The following is a 23,442-nucleotide window of genomic DNA, read 5'->3' on the forward strand; positions in this document are numbered from 1 at the left end:
TAACATTATAGAAATCTAAGCAGTTCATTACAAAAATTGTTAACGGGTTACTAATGCTTGAAATATCTGTTTACTAAAGGCTTAAATTAACAGTCAGTACATAAAATTAGAGGAATTACAGACAGTGTCACTAATAAAAAATTTATGTGTCAGGATACACACGACCGTGCCCGTAATCACAGTCCGTAATTACGGGCTCGCACAGTCGTTCACATTTGCCGGACGTGCTCCCATTATAAAGTATGGGAGCACGGTCCATAAAATAAAAAAACAGGACATGTAAATATACGGGAAGGTGTCCGTCGGCCATATAAATGAATGGGTCCGTAATTACCGAAACCTATGGTCGTGTGCATGGGGCCTCACACGTAGAGCCTCATCATGGCTTACTGTCTGTGGCCATCAGTACCTTTAACTACATGAAACATGACCATCCTTTGCTCCCAGTACCTTGAGTCTTTCCAGCTCCAGCAGTACAGAAGGAGTCGCACATCAATGACGGTTTCCCTACGCAGCCTTTCTTAAAAGAAACCTGTCACTAGGTTTGGAGCCGTTAAACCACCACCATGTCGTTATGCAGCTGGGGTTTAGGGTTCCAAATATGCCCATGACAAAACCAGACATTTAGGCGATAGTTAGGAAAATAACTTACAAGCTATGAGTTGAGTCCGGCAGCATCGGGCACATGTGCATTGCGCACATGAAGTTGAGGACAGTACACCTTGCTTCAGTGCGCACAAGTGGTGTACTGCCGCCAGCTTCATGTGCATTTTGCTCATGCGCCCGGACTGATCCCAGTAACTTGTATGTTATTTTACTGACTATTGCCTTAACGGTCAGTTTTGACATGGACAGGTATGGAACACTAAACCCTAGTGGCATAACAATATGCTGGCGGCTCCAAAACTAGTCACAGGTTTCCTTTAACCACCTTCTAGTGATAGCCACATGTCACCATATTTTAATTGCCAGATCTAGCAATATACATGCTCTAGCCTCCATGGAAGGAGTCTATCCCAGCAGTTGGAGCCCCACTGATCTAACAGTTACCTATATCTCATAAATAGGTGCTAAATGTTTTTTCTTTTGATTACATGTTTATAATATGCAGATAAGAAATTACTAAAGAAAGATTCAACCCAAAATAGAAAAAATGTACATACAGTATATTGGTATGCACTTAAGGAGTTGTCCAGTTTAGAAAATCCATTATCATATTAACTATTAGAAAATTTTGAGCTAATAGAAGGGTTTAGTTTGTTCAGAATCTTCATCTCTTGGTAGGAGGTAGTTACAAAGTGTGTTTCTCACTCTGGAGGACCTGTCCTGTCTTTCATTACACAGACATCCCATTGATTTGAATTGGCATTGTGTAATGCTTAATTTCCCCTGTGGTGGCCGCTGCAGGGAAATGGAACACTTACTGTCAGGTTTCCACACAGATAACAGCTGATTGCTGGGGGTCTCTGAAGGGGGACACTTTGTGACCTGCTTACTTGCTTCCAACAAATATGGAGTGTTCAAAGCAGACAACAGTTTAAAGAATACGGCATGGGAAGCAGATGGTTCATGCATCACCATACTGTTACAGCGTGGGGATGTCACATGCTCAGGAGCTGTGCCCGCACCATCCGCAGCGGGTGTCAGGTCTAACATATGGCTGACACATTGCTGCAACAACTGAGATCAAAGTAAACTCCGATCCCAGGCCATGTAACCCTTCAAAGTCAATACTTACTAAAGCACCTAAGTGGTTTTACAGAGGAAGGAACTCCCTCTTTAAGCCAATCTGTGCCCACGTGACGCAATCTTGAAGTGTCGATGGGTTGCCATGGCAGCAAGGGGTATAACAGTGACCTATAGATATACTATGTCCCAGAGCCTACTAGGCCATAATAATCATCCTGTCAGTGTAACACTGGTAGACATAATAGGCTGCAATACATAATTACTGTTGTGTATTATCTATGTGATCAAACGATCTAAAGGGTAACTCCCATATAGTAACTAAAAGAAAAGTGTAAAAAATGTACAGAATTAATTTGACAGAAAAATAAAAAAAAATCTTAAGTAAGAAACAACAACAACCCCCCCCCCCCCTTACACACTAGGGGAGATTCATGAGAACTGTCTAACAGCAAAACTGCCTTTATTGCCCTAAGCAACCAATCACAGCACAGCTTTAATTTTGTATAGTGCTGCTGAAAAAATGAATGCTGTGCTGTGACTGGTTGCTATGGGCAACAAATACTTGCTGTTAGACAGTTTTCATAAATATCCCCTAATGTTTTATTATTAAAAAGAATAAAATGTAAAGAATAAAAAAAAAATACAAACTACACATAATTGGTATCATTTCATCCGTTATAACCTGTGCTATAAAATAAACATGTTATTTAACCCGTACAATGAATGCCTTACAAAAAGAAAAAAAAAGCAATGCCAAAATAGCTATTTCTCTTACGTCCTACCAGCAGCACAATAATGGGGTCTTTCTGCCCATGTGTGCTAGTAGGACAAATGGAATTTTAACTTTAATCAAATTAAACACTAATTAACTAGAGCCACTCACTACAAAAGGATATCTAGCCCCTCCACCTTGTGTTTTTTTCTGTCCTGTGGGGACTTGGAATTTAAGAAGACCTTTTCACAGTCCAGGTCTGAATCTACCAAGACTTACACATGGGTCAAATGGATCTTTTCAGATTGGTGTTCCTCTCAAGGAGTGGATAGTTCCCACCCTGCGGATTCGGAAAAGGACTAAGTCTATCGAACTGAAAGTTCCAAATTTAGTTCAGGTCAACCTTTTTGGGTAAGATCATTGTCACAAAAGCCCTTGCTGAAAAGGTACCTGAAACGGTCTGCTAGAATGAGACATACCATCCTCAGACCTGTGGCAAAATGGGACTTTGCTCTAGTCCTAAGAGGTTTATGCTCATCTACCTCTATGTGTATCTCTGGAAGAGGTCCCACATAAACCTATCCTAAGAAATGATTTCCTCCTAGTCATAATCAGGGGCGGACACAGGCGGTGGAGATCCCCCCCATGCAAGAGGGGTATATGGGCCTATTCCGTCATGATGAGTGCATAGTCTCATACAGCAGTTGCCGTAGCTCCTTCAGCAGGGACCGATTGCGGTAGTCCCCGCTGATTAACCCCTTAGAAGCCGCGTTGAATAGCGATCACGGCTTTTTAGGGGGAAAAGAGCATCGACGTCCCGCAACATGATCGAGAGCGCCGATGGTGCTATTGCATATTGCAACCGGAGGCCTAACAGTGGCCTCTGGATATGCCATCTATGGAAGCCTAGTGGCAAAAATGTAAATAAAAGTTTGAAAGAAATAAAAGTAAAAATCCCCCTTTTTCACTTATCAGTCCTTTATTATTAAAAAACTAAAAATAAATAAAGTATACATAATTGGTATCACTGCGTCCGTAACGGCCTGAACAACAAATGTATTTAGTTTTTTATTTCGCGCAGTGCACACCGTAAAAGAATATAATAATAAACCATACCAGAATGACAATTTTTCCAAAAAAATTGAATAAAAAGAGATCAAAAAGTCACATGTACCCAAAAATGGTACTGACCGAAACTACAGTTCATTACGCAATACAAAAGTCATCATACAGCTTTCTTGATGGAAAAATAAAAATGTTATGGCTCTTAGAATATGGCAACACAAAAAGTAAATGATTTTATATAAAAAGTATTTTATTGTGCAAACACCATAAGACATAAAAAAAAAAACTATAAACATGATATCGCCGTAATCATATCACGCCGCAGAATAAAGTGAATATGTCATTTATAGTGCACGGTAAATGCTGTAACAAAAAAACAAAGGAATAAAAAACAGTAGTAGAATTGCTGTTTTGTAGTCAACACGCCTCGTAAAAAATAGAATAAAAGCTGATCAAAAAGTCGCATGCACCCCATGAAAACTACAATGAATTCCTCAAGGGGTCTAGTTTCCAAAATCTATATATACAAAAATTGCCAAATGCAAGAATACCCTTCTTCCCAACTGTAAGATACAATGAAAATAAATAACTTTATTGTGCTTATTAAAGCAAATGACTAACCACAAAATGTTTATCTAAAAGTTAATATACACTACCGTTTGTGTTTTCCATGAAAACTCACACTTATATTTATCAAATGAGTTGCAAAATGACTAGAAAATATAGTCAACACATTGACAAGGTTAGAAATAATTATTTTTATTTGAAATAATTATTTTCTCCTTCAAACTTTGCTTTCGTCAAATAATGCTCCATTTCCAGCAATTACAGCATTGCAGACCTTTGGCATTCTAGCTGTTAATTTGCTGAGGTAATCGGGAGAAATTTCACCCCATGCTTCCAGAAGCCCCTCCCACAAGTTGGATTGGCTTGATGGGCACTTCTTGCGTACCCTACGGTCAAGCTGCTCCCACAACAGCTCTATGGGGTTGAGATCTAGTGACTGCGCTGGCCACTCCATTACAGATAGAATACCAGCTGCCTGCTTCTTCCCTAAATAGTTCTTGCATAATTAGGAGGTGTGCTTTGGGTCATTGTCCTGTTGTAGGATGAAATTGGCTCCAATCAAGCTCTGTCCACAGGGTATGGCATGGTGTTGCAAAATGGAGTGATAGCCTTCCTTATTCAAAATCCCTTTTACCTTGTACAAATCTCCCACTTTACCAGCACCAAAGCAACCCCAGACCATCACATTACCTCCACCATGCTTGACAGATGGCGTCAGGCACTCTTCCAGCATCTTTTCAGTTGTTCTGCATCTCACAAATGTTCTTCTGTGTGATCCAAACACCTCAAACTTCGATTCGTCTGTCCATAACACTTTTTTCCAATCTTCCTCTGTCCAATGTCTGTGTGCTTTTGCCCATATTAATCTTTTATTAGCCAGTCTCAGATATGGCTTTTTCTTTGCCCCTCTGCCCTGAAGGCCAGCATCCCGGAGTCGCCTCTTCACTGTAGACGTTGACACTGGCGTTTTGCGGGTACTATTTAATGAAGCTACCAGTTGAGGACCTGTGATGCGTCTATTTCTCAAACTAGAGACTATAATGTACTTGTCTTGTTGCTCAGTTGTGCAGTGGGGCCTCCCACTTCTCTTCCTACTCTGGTTAGAGCCTGTGTATGCTGTCCTCTGAAGGGAGTAGTACACACCGTTGTAGGAAATCTTCAGTTTTTTGGCAATTTCTCGCATGGAATAGTCTTCATTTCTAAGAACAAGAATAGACTGTCAAGTTTCACATGAAAGGTCTCTTTTTCTAGCCATTTTGAGAGTTTAATCGAACCCACAAATGTAATGCTCCAGATTCTCAACTAGCTCAAAGGAAGGTCAGTTTTATAGCTCCTCTAAACAGCAAAACTGTTTACAGCAGTGCTAACATAATTGCACAAGGGTTTTCAGGTGTTTTCTAATCATCCATTAGCCTTCTAACACAGTTAGCAAACACAATGTACCATTAGAACACTGGAGTGATGGTTGCTGGAAATGGGCCTCTATACACCTATGTAGATATTGCATTACAAACCAGACGTTTGCAGCTAGAATAGTCATTTAGCACATTAACAATGTATAGAGTGTATTTCTGATTAATTTAATGTTATCTTCATTGAAAAAAACGGTGCTTTTCTTAAACTTTTGAACGGTAGTCTATATCTCCTCCATTGAAAATGGTAACAGGCATTGCTACTTCATAGAACAGTGTAAAGTGTCAATTGGCCGGCGGCTGCAGAACGCCAAGGCCAACTAACAATGCTTCAGAAACTATCAACGGAGGTATACATTTGTTTAAAATGAGAGTGTCAGAGCCCCCCCGACATGTTCCGCTACACGAGGCAGCATCCTCAGGGGTACCGGGCTAATGATAACGCGCCGAAAAAGTCCCGTGCTGATATCATATCCGGAAGACACTACAGGTCCGAGGTCAGCCAATCACGGCCTGTCAATACAGACGGGCCCTCCATTCATCTGAGTGGCACAAAGGTAAACCAATCAGAGCGCCGTGCCAGGAGCCAATGAAAACGTAAGGCTGCCGGCCAATTAGATTTCAAGAGAAGGGATGGTCCACTACAGTCGATCTAAACCATTGGGATGGTTGGATTGTGATGTTTACCTCTAACCCAATATTGTTACTAACGGACCCTCTTTACGTAGGCAAGCCGATTCATATTGTTTCATAATGCTCACTGGGGGCACTACTTGATAAAACGATGGATGTATTATATCCATGGGAACTTGCATAGTGTATGTATCTTTTCCTGATTGGTCCATCCCCATGTCAGTCAAGGAGAGAAAGAGGCTCTTCCCTTCTCTTGAAATCTAATTGGCCGGCAGCCTTACGTTTGCATTGGCTCCTGGCGCGGCACTCTGATTGGTTTACCTTTGTTCCACTCAGATGAATGGAGCGCCCGTCTGTATTGAAGTTATTTATTTTCATTGTATCTTACAGTTTGCCAAATGGGGTCACTTTAGGGGGGTTTCGACTGTTTTGGCACCACAAGACCTCTTCAAACGGAGGCTCCAAAATCCTCTAGATGCTCCTTTGCTTCTGAGGCCAGTATTTCAGTCGATTAGCACACTAGGGTCACATGTGGGATATTTCTAAAAACTGGGCAATAAATATTGAGTTGCTTTTCTTTGATAAAAGCTTCTGTTTCACAGAAAAAGATGGAATAAAAAGGATTTTCTGCATAAAAAAATGAAATTTGTAAGTTTCACCTCTGCTTTGCTTTAAATTCCTGTGAAACGCCTAAGGGGTTAAGAAACTTTATAAATCGTGTTTTGAATACTTTGAGGGGTCTAGTTTTTAAAATGGGGTGATTTATAGGTGATTTCTAATATATAGGCCCCTCAAAGCCACTTCAGAATTGAACTGGTACCTAAAAAAAAGGCTTTTGACATTTTCTTCAAAATATGAGAAATTGCTGCTTATGTTCTAAGCCTTGTAATGTCCAAGAAAAATAAAATAATGTTCAAAAAGTGATGCCAAGATATAGCAGACATATGGGAAATGTAAACTATTCACTATTTTGTATGGTATTACTATCTGTCTTACAAGCAGATACATTTAAATTCAGAAAAATGCTAATTTTTCCAAATTTTCAAAAATGTTTGCTATTTTTCACACATAAACACTGAATATATCGACCATATTTTACCACTATCATAAAGTACAATGTGTCATGAGAAAACAGTCTCCCAGTCGCTCGGATAGGTTAAAGCCTTGACACATGTCATGTTTGAAAAAGGGGCTCTGAGCCTTAAGGCCCAAACTAGGCAGAATCATTAAGGGGTTAATGGTGCATCCTTAAAGAGGCTCTGTCACCAGTTTAATACTTCTCTATCTCCTACCTAATCTAATAAAAGCTTTGATGCTGATAACTACTGTGTTGTTTGTTTGTTTTTTAAACTTTATTATTGACAAAGTTCTGATCATTTTTATATCTATGTTAATTTTTGCTAAATGCCCAACTGGGCGTTTTTTTTTTTCGTTTAAACAAGTGAGCGTTGTAAAGAAAAGTGTATGACGCTGATCAATCAGCGTCATACACTTCTCTTCATTCATGCCCAGCTTTATTCACAGCACAGCATGATCTCGCGAGATCACGCTATGATGTGATTTCCTCCCGCACGTCCTTCACCGGAGCAACGGGAGAATGACCAGATATCGCCTTCAACTGTGCCAGGACGATTATCCTCCTCAGCAGCAGTCCTGGCAGGGCCGGAGGCGATGTCTGGTCATTCTCCTGTCGCTCCAGTGAAGGAACTTCGGGAGGAAGTCTCATCACAGCGTGATCTCGCGAGATCACGCTGTGCTGTGAATAAAGATGGACATAAATAAAGAGAAGTGTATGATGCTGATTGGTCAGCGTCATACACTTTTCTTTACAATGCCCACTTGTTTAAACGAAAAAAAAACTTCCAGTTGGGCATTTCGAAAAAATTTGCATAGATCTAAAAATGATCAGAACTTGTCAATAATAAAAGTTTTTTTAAAAAAAAACAGTTATCTACAAAAAAACATTTTTAGATTAGGTAGGAGATAGAGAAGTATTAAACTGGTGACAGAGCCTCTTTAAGGGGTTGTCTTGGTGTCTTCAAAGTAGACCCAAACCAAAGTCAAAAAGGGGGTCCTACAGGTGAAATGTGCAATCGGTTTAACTCTCTCTGATTTTCATTGAACTAGACACTTCACACCATTTTTGCAAAAGTGCAATCATTTTGTTTGTCTCCTTTGAATTGGCTTCTCAGAAGCCGAGTATACACTTTAATTTTGTCTACATGTTCATTCAATGATAATGTGACAATTTACTGAGAACCTAAGTGTGACAACCTATATAACTGCAATGGCTATTGTCACTTTTGCAAAAAAAAGAAACTTTTTGGACTACATCTCTAACATCTGATTTACCAATACATGAACATTTTTACATTTTGGTTGCAAATCCTCTTAAATTTACAAAATGAAAGTCAATAGCAATAATGTGCAACTAGTTTTCAGATGTACTGTATCATAATTATACAGAGAATTAATTACATTACTCATGTCGTTTTGTAGCTATTTAAACTAAACAACGCTGATCTCCAGGACTGGCTCAAGCAGCGTGGTATTTCTACCAAGACCAGAGACAAAAAAGAACAACTTGTGGCAAAGATCATGCAGTTTATTCAGCAATCCTAGGTTTCTTTTAAGTTGTATGTTAGCTATACTTTCTACCATTGCACTCAACCTATACTAGACTTACAATTTTGACACATTGTGGGAGATTCATGAAAAACTGTGCTCGTTGCCTATAGCAACCAATCACAGAGCAGCTTTCATTTCTTATAGTGATCTTTAAAAATGAAAGCTGCACTGTGACTGGATGCTATTGGAGACAAAGATAGTTCTGTTCTTATTCATGAATCTCATCGTTTACTGCATTGTTTCGTTCAGAACTCTTGATATTAAAACTAATTATTTCTTGTTATAAGGTAAATATAACTTACTGACAGTGAATATTCCTTGTTTTTCTCTTTTTTCTTTGTTCTGATTAAAAGTAACATATTCTGCTTCAGTTATTACTTCGTTCTTTTTTAAATAATCAAAACAATTAAAATATGTATATAGTTATACTTCCAATGAATCTCATTTGTTTTTTAACCACTTCCTGACCAGGAGCTTTATCCCCCATCCTGACCAGGTCCATTTTTACATTTTAGCCATGTGACAATTTAAAAGCAAATTGTTGTTCTATTATTTTTCCAACCTACATGCATTTGTTCTTGTTTTTCTCAGAACATATTGGGCTTCCATATTGTGTAATAAAAGAATAGATATATTTAACTTTTTTTTAAATATGGAAGGAAAAATGGAAAAAAAAAGTTGGAAAAAATGTGAATCTGTGATTTTAGGTGTTTTTTTTTACATCTGGTGCATGCCACTGGGTAAACACACCTGAATACATATTTGGCGACTTCTGCCGACTTCAACGATACCAAATATGTGTGCATTTCTTACGCAAGGTGGCGCTTACAATGAATGGTGCGCAAACTGGCTTTTAGAGAAAAAAATTCCAATGCTGGTTCGCTGACACCATACGACCATTACAGATGTTGTGACGTTTCCAGTCCACAAAAACAGATTGCCTCAGGATAGGCCATCAATATCTGGTCGGTCAGGGTCCGACACCTGGCACCCCCGTTGATCGGCTGTTTTGAAGGGGCCACAGTGCTTGTACGAGCGCTGCTTCCCCTTTATCACCATTACTGCTCACACTGTGAATCACGGACACACTTGTAGCAGCGGTTCACAGTTTTACAGACTTCTCCAATTCAAGTGTATACTACAAGTGTGTCCGTGATTCACAGGGTGAGCAGTAAAGGAAATGAAGGGGAAGCGACGATCGTACGAGCATCGCGGCCCCTTCAAAACAGCTGATCGCTGGGGCTGCGGGGAGATGGGCCACCACTGATCAGATATTGATGGCTTATCCTGAGGATAGGCCATCAATTTTTGTGGACTGGAAAACACCTTTGACACCCCAAAAATGATTATTTTATGGAAAGTGGACACCAAGGTATTAATTTAACGACAGATCAAAGATTTTAAAATCGGCCGTGTAAAATGTGTGCAGCATGCAGATGAGTTTTGTAAAATCTCATCTACTTGCCTTGTACCGTAATCCACTGCATACTTTGCCTGTGCAAAGCCGCAGGTAGAATTTACAGTGAATCCGCCACATCTAACGTCACACGAAGGCCCAGTTCACACAGGGATTTTTGGCGCTGATTTTGATGTGAAAACCGTGTCGGAATCAGCCGAAATTGTTGTTTTTTCCCGGGCGACTGGGAGTCAGAAAAAGCGTTTTACGCCCGCGGTCCTCAATTGCCACGGGCAAAAAACACGGCAAAAAAGTGCAGGCAGGTCAAAATCTGCCTCAAAATTCCTTCAGGAATTTTGAGGCAGATTTTTTTCTGCCTGCACAATACCCCATGTGAGTTACATGGTGACTTTGGCCACGACACAGGTCATCCGACCAAAGATCGCTATGTCCCATAGCCTACACCGCAAGTAATTAAAGTCAATGTGTTTGCATTGTGACCTGCAAGTAACTGCAACACGACAGTTTGTTTTTGTAGCAACTGTCATGTCGTGGCAACTTGCGCGTTGCGAAACACAGCCACATTTACTTTTATTACATGCAATGTATGCTACGGGACATAGCGATCTTCAGCCGGTCGACCTGTGTCGTGCGTGGGAAAAGTCGGCGTGTAGCAGATAGACAAATTTATTTATAGAAATTTTTTTATTGAAAAAGTGTTTTTTTTGTTTTTTTTTTACATTCCATTATTGTTCTCCCTCTCTGGCAGTCTGCCAGGGTGGGAGAAGATGCAACTGGTAATCGCTGTGACACCGAACAACTGACCAGAGACCACACTGAGTGGTCTCCGGGTGAAAGCTCCGTGATATCAGCTGTCTCTATACAGCTGTATCACAGAGCTCCTCACAGGCGACGCGTAAGCGCTGTTAGGAGCAATGTAATCGTTGTGACAGGTTGTCACAGCAATCACTTGACGGGAGACCACGCTGAGTGGTCTCCGGGGAAAGTTCCATGATACAGCTGTCTAGAGACAACTGTATCACGGAGCTAAATGCCGCAGGGGAGCGGCAAACCTGATAACTCTGCAGGACGTTCTGGAACGGCCCTGCAGAGTTAATTGCGGACCGCCCGGACATTTATAGTCTATGGGCGTTCAGTAAGTGGTTAAACAGTAAAATATTAAGTGCATTTGTCCAAAGAAAAAAAAACATAAGAAAAAACCCATCGTGTCCCAGATAAGAATATTCAGCACAAAGTGGCAGTGCGTGTGAACGTTCACCGTGGTTCCAGCTCCTTCCTGAACTTGTTTCTACTTGTATATTGTGAGCAAATAGAAACACATTATAAAACTATATTTATGACAAAAAATTTATTATATTAATTGTTTAAAAATTATTACTATTGACATTGGTTTCAAAGGTTTTTAATGAGAGCATTTCAATAAATTGTACAAGATGAATATTAAGGGTATGTTCACACGGCCAAATTTCAGACGTATACGAGGCGTATTATGTCTCGTTTTACGTCTGAAAATATGGCTACAATACGTCGGCAAACATCTGCCCATTCATTTGAATGGGTTTGCCGACGTACTGTGCAGACGACCTGTTATTTACGAGTCGTCGTTTGACAGCTGTCAAACGACGACCCGTAAATTTACTGCCTCGGCAAAGAAGTGCAGGGCACTTCTTTGCCACGTAATTTGAGCCGTTCTTCATTGAAATCAATGAAGCACGGCTCAAGGTTTACGAGCGTCTCAGACGCCTCGTAAATTACGAGGAGGAGCATTTACGTGTGAAACGAGGCAGCTGTTAACAGTCTGTCTTTTCACACGTAACTGCCTCTCAGCGTGTGAACATACCCTTAGGATAAGTTTCACACTGCCTATTTTACGGCCTATTTTGGAGCGTAAAAAGGTTTGTATTACGCTCCAAATACAGTTTAAAATACAATATAAAAAAAAGCCTGCAAACAGCCTTCCATTGTTTTCAATGGTAAAAAAAAACGTGTAGTCCATAGAAGGTTTAATTTTACGCAGCTGTTTGAAAAACCACCACTTAAAAATACGCCTTGAAAAAAAAGTGCATTTCTTGAGGCATTTATTTTTTTTTTAAATCTATTTGTTTAAGTCACAAAATATGAGACTTGGTAAAAAACAATGAAGAGAAAAAAGAGAAGACATGAGAATGAACATAGAAAAATTCTATGTTTCAACATCATGCCAAATAGTAAAGAAATTTCCAAAATGTTCATATACATGTAAATGGAAATAGTTAACTCAAAAAAACGCATATACAAATGTCCCTATCTTTTTGAGGTATACACAGAGGTTCAGATGAATAATGTATATCTACATTGTAAGGAAGTGACAATGAAATTATGTGAAGTGATAAAATATGGAAAGAAATACGGGGACCGAATCCTAGCAGCCTAAACCAAAGCTAAGTTCTGGTGGAAAAACAGGAGCATTCTATAATCTATACGTACCAGGGCACTTATTTTACTAGTTCTGAGCGAGTACGTTTCCATGGTCTCCATGTCTCCAGGAATTTTGTGTGTTTACCTAATTCACAACTAGATAATTCCTCCATTCTGCATATCATATCAAGCTTGGGAACCCATTCAGTGATCTAGGGGATCTGCTCAGATCTCCAATGTGAGGGAATAAGCATTTTTGCAGCAGTTAGAAGGTGGGTGAGCAAGTCATTTTTGTTTGGTGTGAAACCTGAAGGCAGCCATAATAGGATCAGAGAAGGTATCAGACCAATCTGTTGCTTGGTAATCAAATTACAGCAAGATTCAATCTCTGCCCAAAAGGGTTATATACGGGGACAGAACCACCATAGATGAGAGATAGAACCTCTAAATGTGTTGCATCTCCAGCATGTGTCTGACACCGTCGGATAAAATTTGTGTAAGAACTCAGGAGTCCTATACCACCGTCTTATAAGAGTTCTCTTGCACCCTTACACATCTTGACTAACCATGAGAGTTACTGAGAAGGCGGGAGATTTAATCTTTAATAAAAGTCCTATCAAGTTCCTCTTCCCAGACACAAATAAAGTTTGCCGTAGTTTGAGCTCTGTTCCTGAGTAGCCCGGAATATAGTTTTGATAGCAACCCTTTTACTGGGTTAGGGAGTAAGATATAGGTTTCAAGCCAGGATGGTTCTTGGATGCTCACAAACTTTTTCCGAAACACAGAGCAAACCTTTTGAAAGTGAATAGTGTGCAGAAAGGAGGGACCAGACAGACCCCGAGACGATAGTAATACATTTAAATCTAGTGAATTTGTGTCTTTGAACGCCTCAACTTTTCCCAAAACACTGGGGTAGGGCCCTTAAAATCTGTTAAATAAGGTAACAACTGTAAGGGAACTAGTGAGTAAATCGACCTAGATGGAGTCAGAAATTAAATGAAATTCAAATTATGATAAACTGAAATAGTTCCTCTAGTAGTTGGGCTGGGTTTCAGAGAGTGGTTAAACTTAGTACTAGAACACCATAATACTGCTAGACCTGGTTTGCCCAATAGGGCTCTTTCGGCATCTAGGTTAGGGGAATTATCAGTGTGTCTAAGTAATTCCACCCACCTGCTCAAATGGACCGCCCTATAATAACGCAGAGGGTCAGGAAGTCCCATACCACCTAAGGAGGGCTTGAGAGTTAACAGTCTATAAGAAAGTCTGGGTGCCCTAGTGTTCCATAAAAATTTCGAAAAAATTCTCCAAACTGTAATGAAGAATATCTGTGCTAGAAAAATCGGTACAGTTTGGAGAACATTAAGCAATTGTGAGAGTATATATGCTTTTAAGTAATTTTTCCTCCTTAACCATGACATAAAAGGAACATTGAGAGAATACAATTGAAGTTGTATCCTACGTATTAAAGGGAGATAATTTGCAGTGAAAAGTTTGGAAAGGTCCTTAGTGAGTTGGATACCTAGATATTTAATCTGGTGACTAGGCCATTGAAACGGGGCCAATTTCTTCAGGTCTTCAATGCCATCCCGACCAACAGAGACATTCAAGTCCTCAGATTTTGTCAAATTAATTTTAAAATTGGAGATCCACCCAAATGATTCGAAAATTCGTAATATATGAGGAAAGCCTTGTTGGGGGTTAGTAACTATTAATAAAAGGTCATCTGCAAACGCTGCGGTTTTATGATGGTGAGACCCCAACGTTAACCCTTGAATATCATCTGTTTGTATCAACTTCTGAATGAGAATTTCCATCGACAAGACAAACAAGGTAGGGGACAAAGGGCAACCCTGTCGTGTGCCGTTTGCTATATTGAACGCAGGGGAGAGTGTGCAATTCAGTCTCAGATTAGCAGAGGGTGAAGTGTACAGGGAAAAAATGGCTTCAATAAACTTATCAGGAAAACCAAATTTTTGGAGAGCAACCTGCATGAAAGACCACTCAACCCTATCGAACGCTTTTTCAATGTCTGTCCCTATCAAGACTAGAGGAGTTTTCTTTATCGAGGCCAAGTGGATTAAGTTGAGAAGTCTGGTGGTGTTGTGTTAACCCTCTCTCATCGGAATGAAAACCACTTGTTCTGGGGAAATTAATTTAGATAGCAGGGGCTGAATCCTGGACGTGATAAGTTTCGCCCACCATTTAACATCTGTATTTAACAGCGAGATAGGGCGATAGTTGGCACACAACTTGGGATCCTTTCCTTCTTTGGGCAATAATGTGATAAAGGCTTATAGAGCCTGTGGAGGCAAATGAGCTCCATTCAAAGGGTCATTACACACATTAACCCCTTAAGGACACAGCCAATTTTAGCCTTGAGGACAGAACAATTTTTTTATATTTCCCTCTTTGCATCCCGACGCTCATAACTTTTTTATTTTTTGTACGACGTAGTTGTATGAGACTTTCTTTTTTGCGGGACGAGTTGTACTTTATGTAGGTACCATTTTTTGGTACAAATACATTATCGTTTAATTTATATACATTTTTATTTGGTTGAAAATGCAGAAAAAAAGCAGTTCTGCTGCAGTTTTAATTTTTTTTTTACACCATACACCGATCATCATAAATACTGTACGTTTGTTGTACAGGTTGTTACGGTCGTGGCGATACCAAATATGTCTATATTATTTCATGTTTTGGGACTTATATTTTAAAAAGTTTATTTATTATAAAACATTTGTGTTTCTGTGTATTTTTTTACTTTTTATTTATTTATTTATCATTAAATTTTTTTTACATTCATTTAACTTTTTTTTTAATCCCATAAAGGGATTTTTCATTTTGGATTTTATTTTTTAACTGTAATGTACTGGCATAGATCTATATGCTAGAACATTAGCCTGTGTACTGATTGTACACAGGCAGTTGTTAGGCAATACTTCAGTATGCCCTAACAATAGGAAATATGTTCAGACAGCCCTGGGTCCTTCAATGGGCTTTGATCGCGTCACAGTTATTTTCTGTGACACGATCAAAGTGCAGTCCCCTCTCCTTGAACGCCGCGATCAGCTTTCATCGCGGCATTCAAAGGGTTAATGGTGGAGAGAGGATGTTTCTCTTCTCTCCGCTGTCAGAGCAGGGCCATGGCTGTGTATTACAGCCGTTGCCCCGCTCTCGATCGCACGCAGAGACGGCTGTAACACAGGACGAGAATGCTCATCCTAATGCGCGAAGTACCCGCCGGTCAGGACGAGCATTCTCGTCCTGTGTCGGCAACAGGTTAAGAACTTAAGGGAGAAGAATATCTGTAATGTCGGGGTAGGGAAACAGACAAGTGAGCCTTAATCTACCCGCCACTCATTCCCTGCCTACTTGCAATGACCCGCCCTAGGCGACGGGGTACAACTGGGCGACAGTCCCTACACTCAATAGGTGCACGACAGACAAACAGACAAGGGTACAAAGAAGCCAGGGAAATGGGGAAGTTGCCCACGGGAACACCGTGAGCAACAAGCGAGGTGAACGAGCCGAGTCAAACCAGGAGATGAGCGAGGTACAAAAACGCAGAGCAGAAGAGTGGTCAGAAAAGCCAAGGTCAATCAAAAGCAGAGGATCAGTAGTTCAAGAAGCTGCAGCAGGGCCAGGAAACAAACAGAGAAGAATCACAAGCAAAGGAGGAACAGGAAAGGCAGGTATAAATAGACAGAGGGCGGGAGCTAGCTCCGTCTGGCCAGGCTGTGATAGGCTCTCCCACTCCTAAGCCTGCCATCCTGGGTGGTGGAAGATGGAGTCAGTCTCACAGACATAGAAGCAGGTGCAGACTGATTACCTATGGGCATTGACACAAAAGTTGTGTCTGGCAGATCCTTTACAATATCCTTGTATTTTTTATAATAACTGATGGGTAACCCATCCAGCCCTGGGACTTTGCCAGCCGGGATTTTGTTGAGTATCTTGGGAAGTTCTAATAGTGTAAAGGGTTGCACTATAACTTGCTTTTCTTCATCTGAAAGGGAGGGGAGGTTAATAGAGTCCAAGAACAACTGAGTGGCCTCGCCAGCCAGAGGAGCTTCCTCTAAATTATATCATGAAGAGTAGAATGTTAAAAATTCTTCAGTGATACTTTTGATGTCCGCCACTACGTTATTGTGACGTGTTTTATTCTCATTAATGAAGGATTTCTCTTTCTTCTTCTTAATTAATGCCGACATTACTTTAGAACATCTATCTCCATGAGTGTAATACTTAAAGCAGGCTCTCTGGTATAGCTTGGTGGATTTTACATTTAAGACATCCTTCAACTTGTTTCTAAATTCTATAAGATATTTTTTGTATGGCTAAAGCCCTAGAGCGCTTCCTAATTCTTTCAAATGCTGAGATCTGGGCCAACAGGGAGTTAAGTTCAGCAGATCTCTGTTTTTTAACTCTAGAGCCTAGAGCTATGAATTCACCTCTCATAAACGCCTTATTATCATTTTGCCAGGTCTATTATTTATGAATATGTGAAAGAGGCTAATAGAATGAAGTGTGAAGTAGCATTAACAATACTTATACACTGTATCACTAACTTGTGCCCCATATGAGTTTCCAGGCGAGCATTCTCCTCTCACAAGGTACCACTAGGGTGCAGGCCCCTAGATGATAGAGGCTTCCGACGCAGATGTGAACATAGACTTAGCCAATTAACAAAGATATATTGTAAACGTTAGGAGTAAGCAAGCAAAGTAGGAAAAATAATACAGTTTTCTAATTTCATAATTACACAAAGGTTTTGTTCACACATGCACACAAATAAGATGTTTTGGTAAAATGGAAATATGTATGTGATGCCATCTCAAACAGATTATACTGTGGAACAAAAAATACATAGGGTTATGTTATGTATCTTTATCATAAAAATAGCTCAGTTGTATTTTTTCTTAAATTATATTACAAGTTTGAATGAGGCCTCCCATAGTTGAAACAATTTCTCATTTATCCCAAATATTAGTACATGAAGAACAATAACAAATGTACTGATTTGTACCCCTAATGGTTGTTTTCCTACATAAACATGATATACGTGGTATACATGAGTGTTGCTAGGCTTTTTCTCTAATATTGTTGATAATTCTTGTTATCAAAACTGCACAATAACAATTTTGGTAAGGCATTTATCTTTATCTGGGCAAAAGAAAAAAAAACGGTCCACGGTGGCTATGTCCAACCAAAACAAAATTGACATAAAGACGCAGTTAGGACTAAGAAATTAGGTCTCATAAGCACAACCATATAACAGCTCTGTACATGTTCTAAGTCGGCACCCATCAAAATTTATGTGCTTATACTGTACATTTGTATTCCTCCGATTTCATACATTGAATGCCGTAAAAGAGAGGTATTGTCTCCTATAAGTATTGTCTCTAGGGAAGAATACCTTCTTAAAAAAAGTGGTGTTCTGATTCTGTGGCGTTTTTGCTGTATCTATAGCACCATAATAGGAATCCATAAGCAGGGGCGTAGCTAAAGGCTCATGGGCCCCGATGCAAAAGTTTTTATTGGCCCCCCCCCCCCCGCAAACTTCTCATGGCCGACTGTCCGCAGCTTCCAGCTGCATCGCTGGGTCTCCTAAGTAACCCAACAATGCAGCACTAGCAGCCGGGGGCGTCACTAAGAACTTAAAATGTCAGGGGAAATGGCCCCAATACATATGTGTCCGCCCAAAAAAATGTGTGTGCGTGTATGTGTGTATAGGAGACAGCATATATATAGCACTATACAGTGGCTCAGCAGACAGTATCACACATAATAGGATTAGATACAGTGGCTCATCAGATAGTATCACACATGATAGGATTAGAGATAGGGCCCAGCAGACAGTATCACACATGATGGGATTAGATACAGTAGCTCAGCAGGCAGTATCACACATGATTGAATTAGATATAGGGCCCAGCAGACAGTATCACACATGATTGGATTAGATACATTGGCTCAGCAGACAGTATCACACATGATATTATTAGATATAAGGCCCTGCAGACAGTATCACACATGATAGGATTAGATACAGCGGCTCAGCAGACAGTAATAATAATAATAATAATAAACTTTATTTATATAGCGCCAACATATTACGCAGCACTTTACAATTTAGAGGGAACATGAAACAGACAATATCAGACATTACATAGTGACAAAGTTCATTTACAATTCAAACCTGGGGAGTGAGGACCCTGCTCGCAAGAGCTTACAATCTATGAGGAAATAAGGGAGACACAAAGTGTAACAGTGTTTGTTCTGTACAATGGTCCAGCCATTTTTATACACATGGGGTGGTACACATAAAGCAGCATGAGCCGGACACCAGCCAGTATTCGTGAATGACGGACATGAAGAGAAGGAGTGTTACGGAATCTTATTCTGATGACTAATGTAAAAGGAGGGACATGGAAAGGAGTAAGATTAGGGAATGTTATAGGCCTGTCTAAATAGATGTGTTTTCAGGGCACGTTTAAAACTGTGGATATTGGGAATTAATCGGATTGTCTGGGGTAGCGCATTCCAGAGGACGGGTGCAGCACGAGAAAAATCCTGGAGACGGGAGTGGGAGGTTCGGATTTCCAATTATTTTTTATTTTATTTTTTTTAAATTACGTTGTGTCCCCCCCCCCCTTTTTCATAACCAGCCAAAGTTGAAAGATGGCCAATCAGGATAGGCCATCAATAGCTGATGTGTCGGGGTCCGTCTCCCGGGAGCCGGCCAATCAGCTGTTTTGAAGGGGCCGCAGCACTCGTACGAGAGCTGCTTCCCCTTCATTTCCCTTACTTGCTCACACTGTGAATCGCCGACACGGATTCACAGTGTGAGCAAGAGACCGGAATGAAGGGGAAGCAGCTCTCGTACGAGTGCTGCGGCCCCTTCAAAACAGCTGATTGGCCGGCTCCCGGGAGTCGGACCCCGCCAATCAGCTTCAGCAGACAGGGATATTAATCTTACCCTCCTCTTCAGCCGCGGCGGAAGTTCTGTCCTGACTCTATCCGGGATCACGATGTTGTGCGTGGCGCATATTGTTGTGACGTCATGCGCTGCACACAGCGCTGTGGCGTCAGGACCTCCGCTGCGCCCGAGTTACTATAGTAACTTTTTATTGATGTGGTTCGGGGGGCCGCGGGCCCCCCTGGCTTCAGGGCCCAGTCACAATTGCGACCGCTGCGACCCCTATAGCTACGCCACTCTCCATAAGGACTCTGTATGCAGCCATCCCGGAACTGTGCACAAGGCTCTGCTGTGTTCCAAAATGGTCCCTGTAGTGTGTTACAAGCTGATCATTCGTTTCCCCCTTTGCTGAGGGAAAGACATTCCTGTTGATGCTTGGGCAAAGTTGAAAGAATATTTTTTGCTCTACTCCAGAGGTGGAAGCAAACATTTTATCTGTGTCCACAAACTGACTAGCCATGACTGCAAATTCTATTGTATGTGATTTGTGACATTACCCCTTGTAGGATTTGTATATAATATAGAAATGAAGAATACTATTATGTGGTAAGATAGCTCATTATAGCGTGATTACATGTGGTAATGGGTTCGACATGGGCTCCTTAGCAGTGGGGCCCTGTTGGACACTGAAACCGTAACGCTCCTTGTTGCTATTTCACTAGATCTATTTATGACATAGCGCTACTTGTTAGTCAAAAGATAAAGATTGGAATGTATGTACTATTTTTCAAGTAATATGTTAACATGCAATAAAATTGTAATTTGTATTTATGACCAAAAGAGGGAGCAGTTATTCCAAGCAGACTGATCTATCCTCATTCTTTGCTATACAAATGCTTTTCTTTGTCTCAGTTTAGAAATCACTGAAAGTGTTCTTTAAGATCAGTTACAGCACAAGTTTCTTGCAACAGCAGTAGGAACTAATTTTAAGATTACATACTAAAATCATTATCACAGTGTAGTGATTAGTCTTAATGAAGTTAAAACATTAACTTCTAATTGTATTATTTTAAATAACATTAACTAAATACACCAGTCTATTATCAGTTTGGTACAGGTTGTTGTCAGGAATAACTTCAAAAAGGGGTCATTCAGTTTACATTTCTATATTAAGGCGGGATTCACACGACAGGGTTTCCCGGCCGGGTGCCGGCCGTTCATAAATCGGCCGGCACCCGGCTGCATTAGGAATAATAGACCCCTAATGGGGCTATTCACACGACCGATTTTTTGACGGCCGGGGAAACCGGCAGTCAAAAAATAGGACATGCTCTATTTTCGGCCGGGTGCCCGGCCGCTCGGCTCCCTTAGAAGTCTATGGGGCCGGGTAATACACGGCCATCACCGGAATGTGCCCCGAGTGATGGCCGGGTCTACCGTCGCTCGCGCACTCCCTCTCCTCCTCCTCACAGTGCAGAGTGCATGTGAGGAGGAGGGTCTTTTATTGCTCGCTGTAGGAGTTGGAATCCCCAATCCACGGCCGGGGATTGGGGATTCCGCTACAGGAGAAGTGCGTGACTACACTGTTCATATATGGACACAGCGAAGTCACTCACTTCTGCAGCGGAATCCCCGACTCTATGTCCGGGGATGCCGCTACAGGAGAAGTGCGTGACTACACTGTCCATATATGGACACAGCGAAGTCACGCACTTCTGCAGCGGAATCCCTGACTCTATGGCTGGGGATGCCGCTACAGGAGAAGTGAGTGACTACACTGTCCATATATGGACACAGCGAAGTCACGCACTTCTGCAGCGGAATCCCCGACTCTATGGCCGGGGATGCCGCTACAGGAGAAGTGAGTGACTACACTGTCCATATATGGACACAGCGAAGTCACGCACTTCTGCAGCGGAATCCCCGACTCTATGGCCGGGGATGCCGCTACAGGAGAAGTGCGTGACTACACTGTACATATATGGACACAGCGAAGTCACGCACTTCTGCAGCGGAATCCCCGACTCTATGGCCGGGGATGCCGCTACAGGAGAAGTGAGTGACTACACTGTCCATATATGGACACAGCGAAGTGACTCACTTCTGCAGCGAAATCCCCGACTCTATGGCCGGGGATTCCGCTACAGGAGAAGTGCGTGACTACACTGTCCATATATGGACACAGTGACGTCACTCCCTTCTGAAGCGGAATTCCCGACCTGTGGCAGGGAATTCCTCTTCAGGAGAAGTCAGTGACTACACTGTCCATATATGGACATTGAAGTCAGTGACTTCTCCTGGAAGGGGGGGATGGGTGCAACCTACAGGGGGCTGTGTGGCATCACCTACAGGGGGCTTGGTGCCATCACCTACAGGGGGCAGGGTGGGTGGCATCACCTACAGGGGACTGGATGGCATCACCTACAGGGCAGGGTGGCATCTCCTACAGGGGGCAGGGTGGCATCACCTACAGGGGGCTGGATGGCATCACCTACAGGGGCAGAGTGGCATCGCCTACAGGGGGCAGGGTGGCATCGCCTACAGGGTGCTGTGTGGCATCGCCTACAGGGGGCTGTGTGGCATCGCCTACAGGGGGCTTGGTGGCATCACCTACAGGGGGCTTGGTGGCATCACTTACAGGGGGCTTGGTGGCATCACCTACAGGGGGCTTGGTGGCATTACCTACAGGGGGCTTGGTGGTATTACCTACAGGAGACTTGGTGGCATTACCTACAGGGGACTTGGTGGCATTACCTACAGGGGGCAGGGTGGGTGGCATCACCTACAGGGGGCTGGATGGCATCACCTACAGGGGCAGGGTGGCATCGCCTACAGGGGCAGGGTGGCATCGCCTACAGGGGGCAGGGTGGCATCGCCTACAGGGGGCTGGATGGCATCACCTACAGGGGCAGGGTGGCATCGCCTACAGGGGGCTGGGTGGCATCGCCTACAGGGGGCAGGGTGGCATCGCCTGCAGGGGGCTGTGTGGCATCACCTACAGGGGGCTGTGTGGCATCACCTACAGGGGACTGTGTGGCATCACCTACAGGGGGCTGTGTGGCATCACCTACAGGGGGCTGGGTGGCATCACCAACAGGGGGTTGGGTGGCATTACCTACAGGGGGCTGGGTGGCATTACCTACCAGGGGGGCTGTGGCATTATCTACAAAGGGCTGTGTGTGGCAACAAATTTAAATGAAATTCATCCAATTTTAAAATGGACAGGGAAAAAAACGGATGCAAATCGGCCGGTAAAAACGGCAACTCGGCCCGGAACGGAATCGGAACGGATGCAAACCGTATGCAAACCGGCCGGGAAAATCGGCCAAAAACGGCCGATTTTCCCGGCCGACACTCGGACCCTGTCGTGTGAATGAGGCCTAAGGCCTCATTCACACGGCAGGGTTTCCCGGCCGGGTGCCGGCCGTTCATAAATCGGCCGGCACCCGGCTGCATTAGGAATAATAGACCCCTAATGGGGCTATTCACACGACCGATTTTTTGACGGCCGGAAAAAACGGCCGTCAAAAAATAGGACATGCTCTATCTTCGCCCGGGTACCCGGCCGCCCGGCTCCCATAGAAGTCTGTGGGGCCGGGTAATACACGGCCATCACCGGGATGTGTCCCGAGTGATGGCCGGGTTTTCCGGAGCCTGCGCTCTATCTCCTCCTCCTCACAGCGCAGATTGCATGTGAGGAGGAGGAGTTGATGCCATTCTGACGAATGGCATCGCTGTACACGGTGTGGCAGGGCCGGGGTGTACAGCAGGTGGAAGGGAGCGCTGCGCTGGCTCCCTTCCCCTGCTTGAAAAGCACCCTGGCCTGGCGACATCTTCGATGGTGCCGCTAGCAGCTGCAGCTGCGGCTGCTACTACTGCAGCGACGCCACTATAGCAGAGCAGGGAGGTATCTCCCCGCTCTGCTATGTGCTAGCCGCACTTTAGCTCCTTGAAGGAGCGGAATCCCTGTGTTTTCGGGGATTCCGCTCCTGGACAG

The 23,442-nt window shown here is 42.5% G+C and overlaps 1 protein-coding gene across 7 annotated transcripts in view; it reads left to right on the plus strand.

Annotated features, from left to right (window-relative positions):
* The window catches only part of C5H18orf63 (chromosome 5 C18orf63 homolog), a 100,397-nt gene extending 91,256 nt beyond the window's left edge, over nucleotides 1-9,141 (plus strand). For all 7 annotated transcript variants that reach the window (XM_075826485.1, XM_075826484.1, XM_075826486.1 and 4 more), the window contains one exon: nucleotides 8,578-9,141. In XM_075826485.1, coding sequence (XP_075682600.1) covers nucleotides 8,578-8,700 — 123 coding nt within the window. In that variant the 3' untranslated portion in view covers nucleotides 8,701-9,141. The remainder of the gene's footprint in view (nucleotides 1-8,577) is intronic.
* Nucleotides 9,142-23,442: the final 14,301 nt, after the last annotated feature.

This window comes from Rhinoderma darwinii, chromosome 5 (assembly GCF_050947455.1).
Source record: "Rhinoderma darwinii isolate aRhiDar2 chromosome 5, aRhiDar2.hap1, whole genome shotgun sequence".
NCBI lineage: Eukaryota > Metazoa > Chordata > Amphibia > Anura > Rhinodermatidae > Rhinoderma > Rhinoderma darwinii.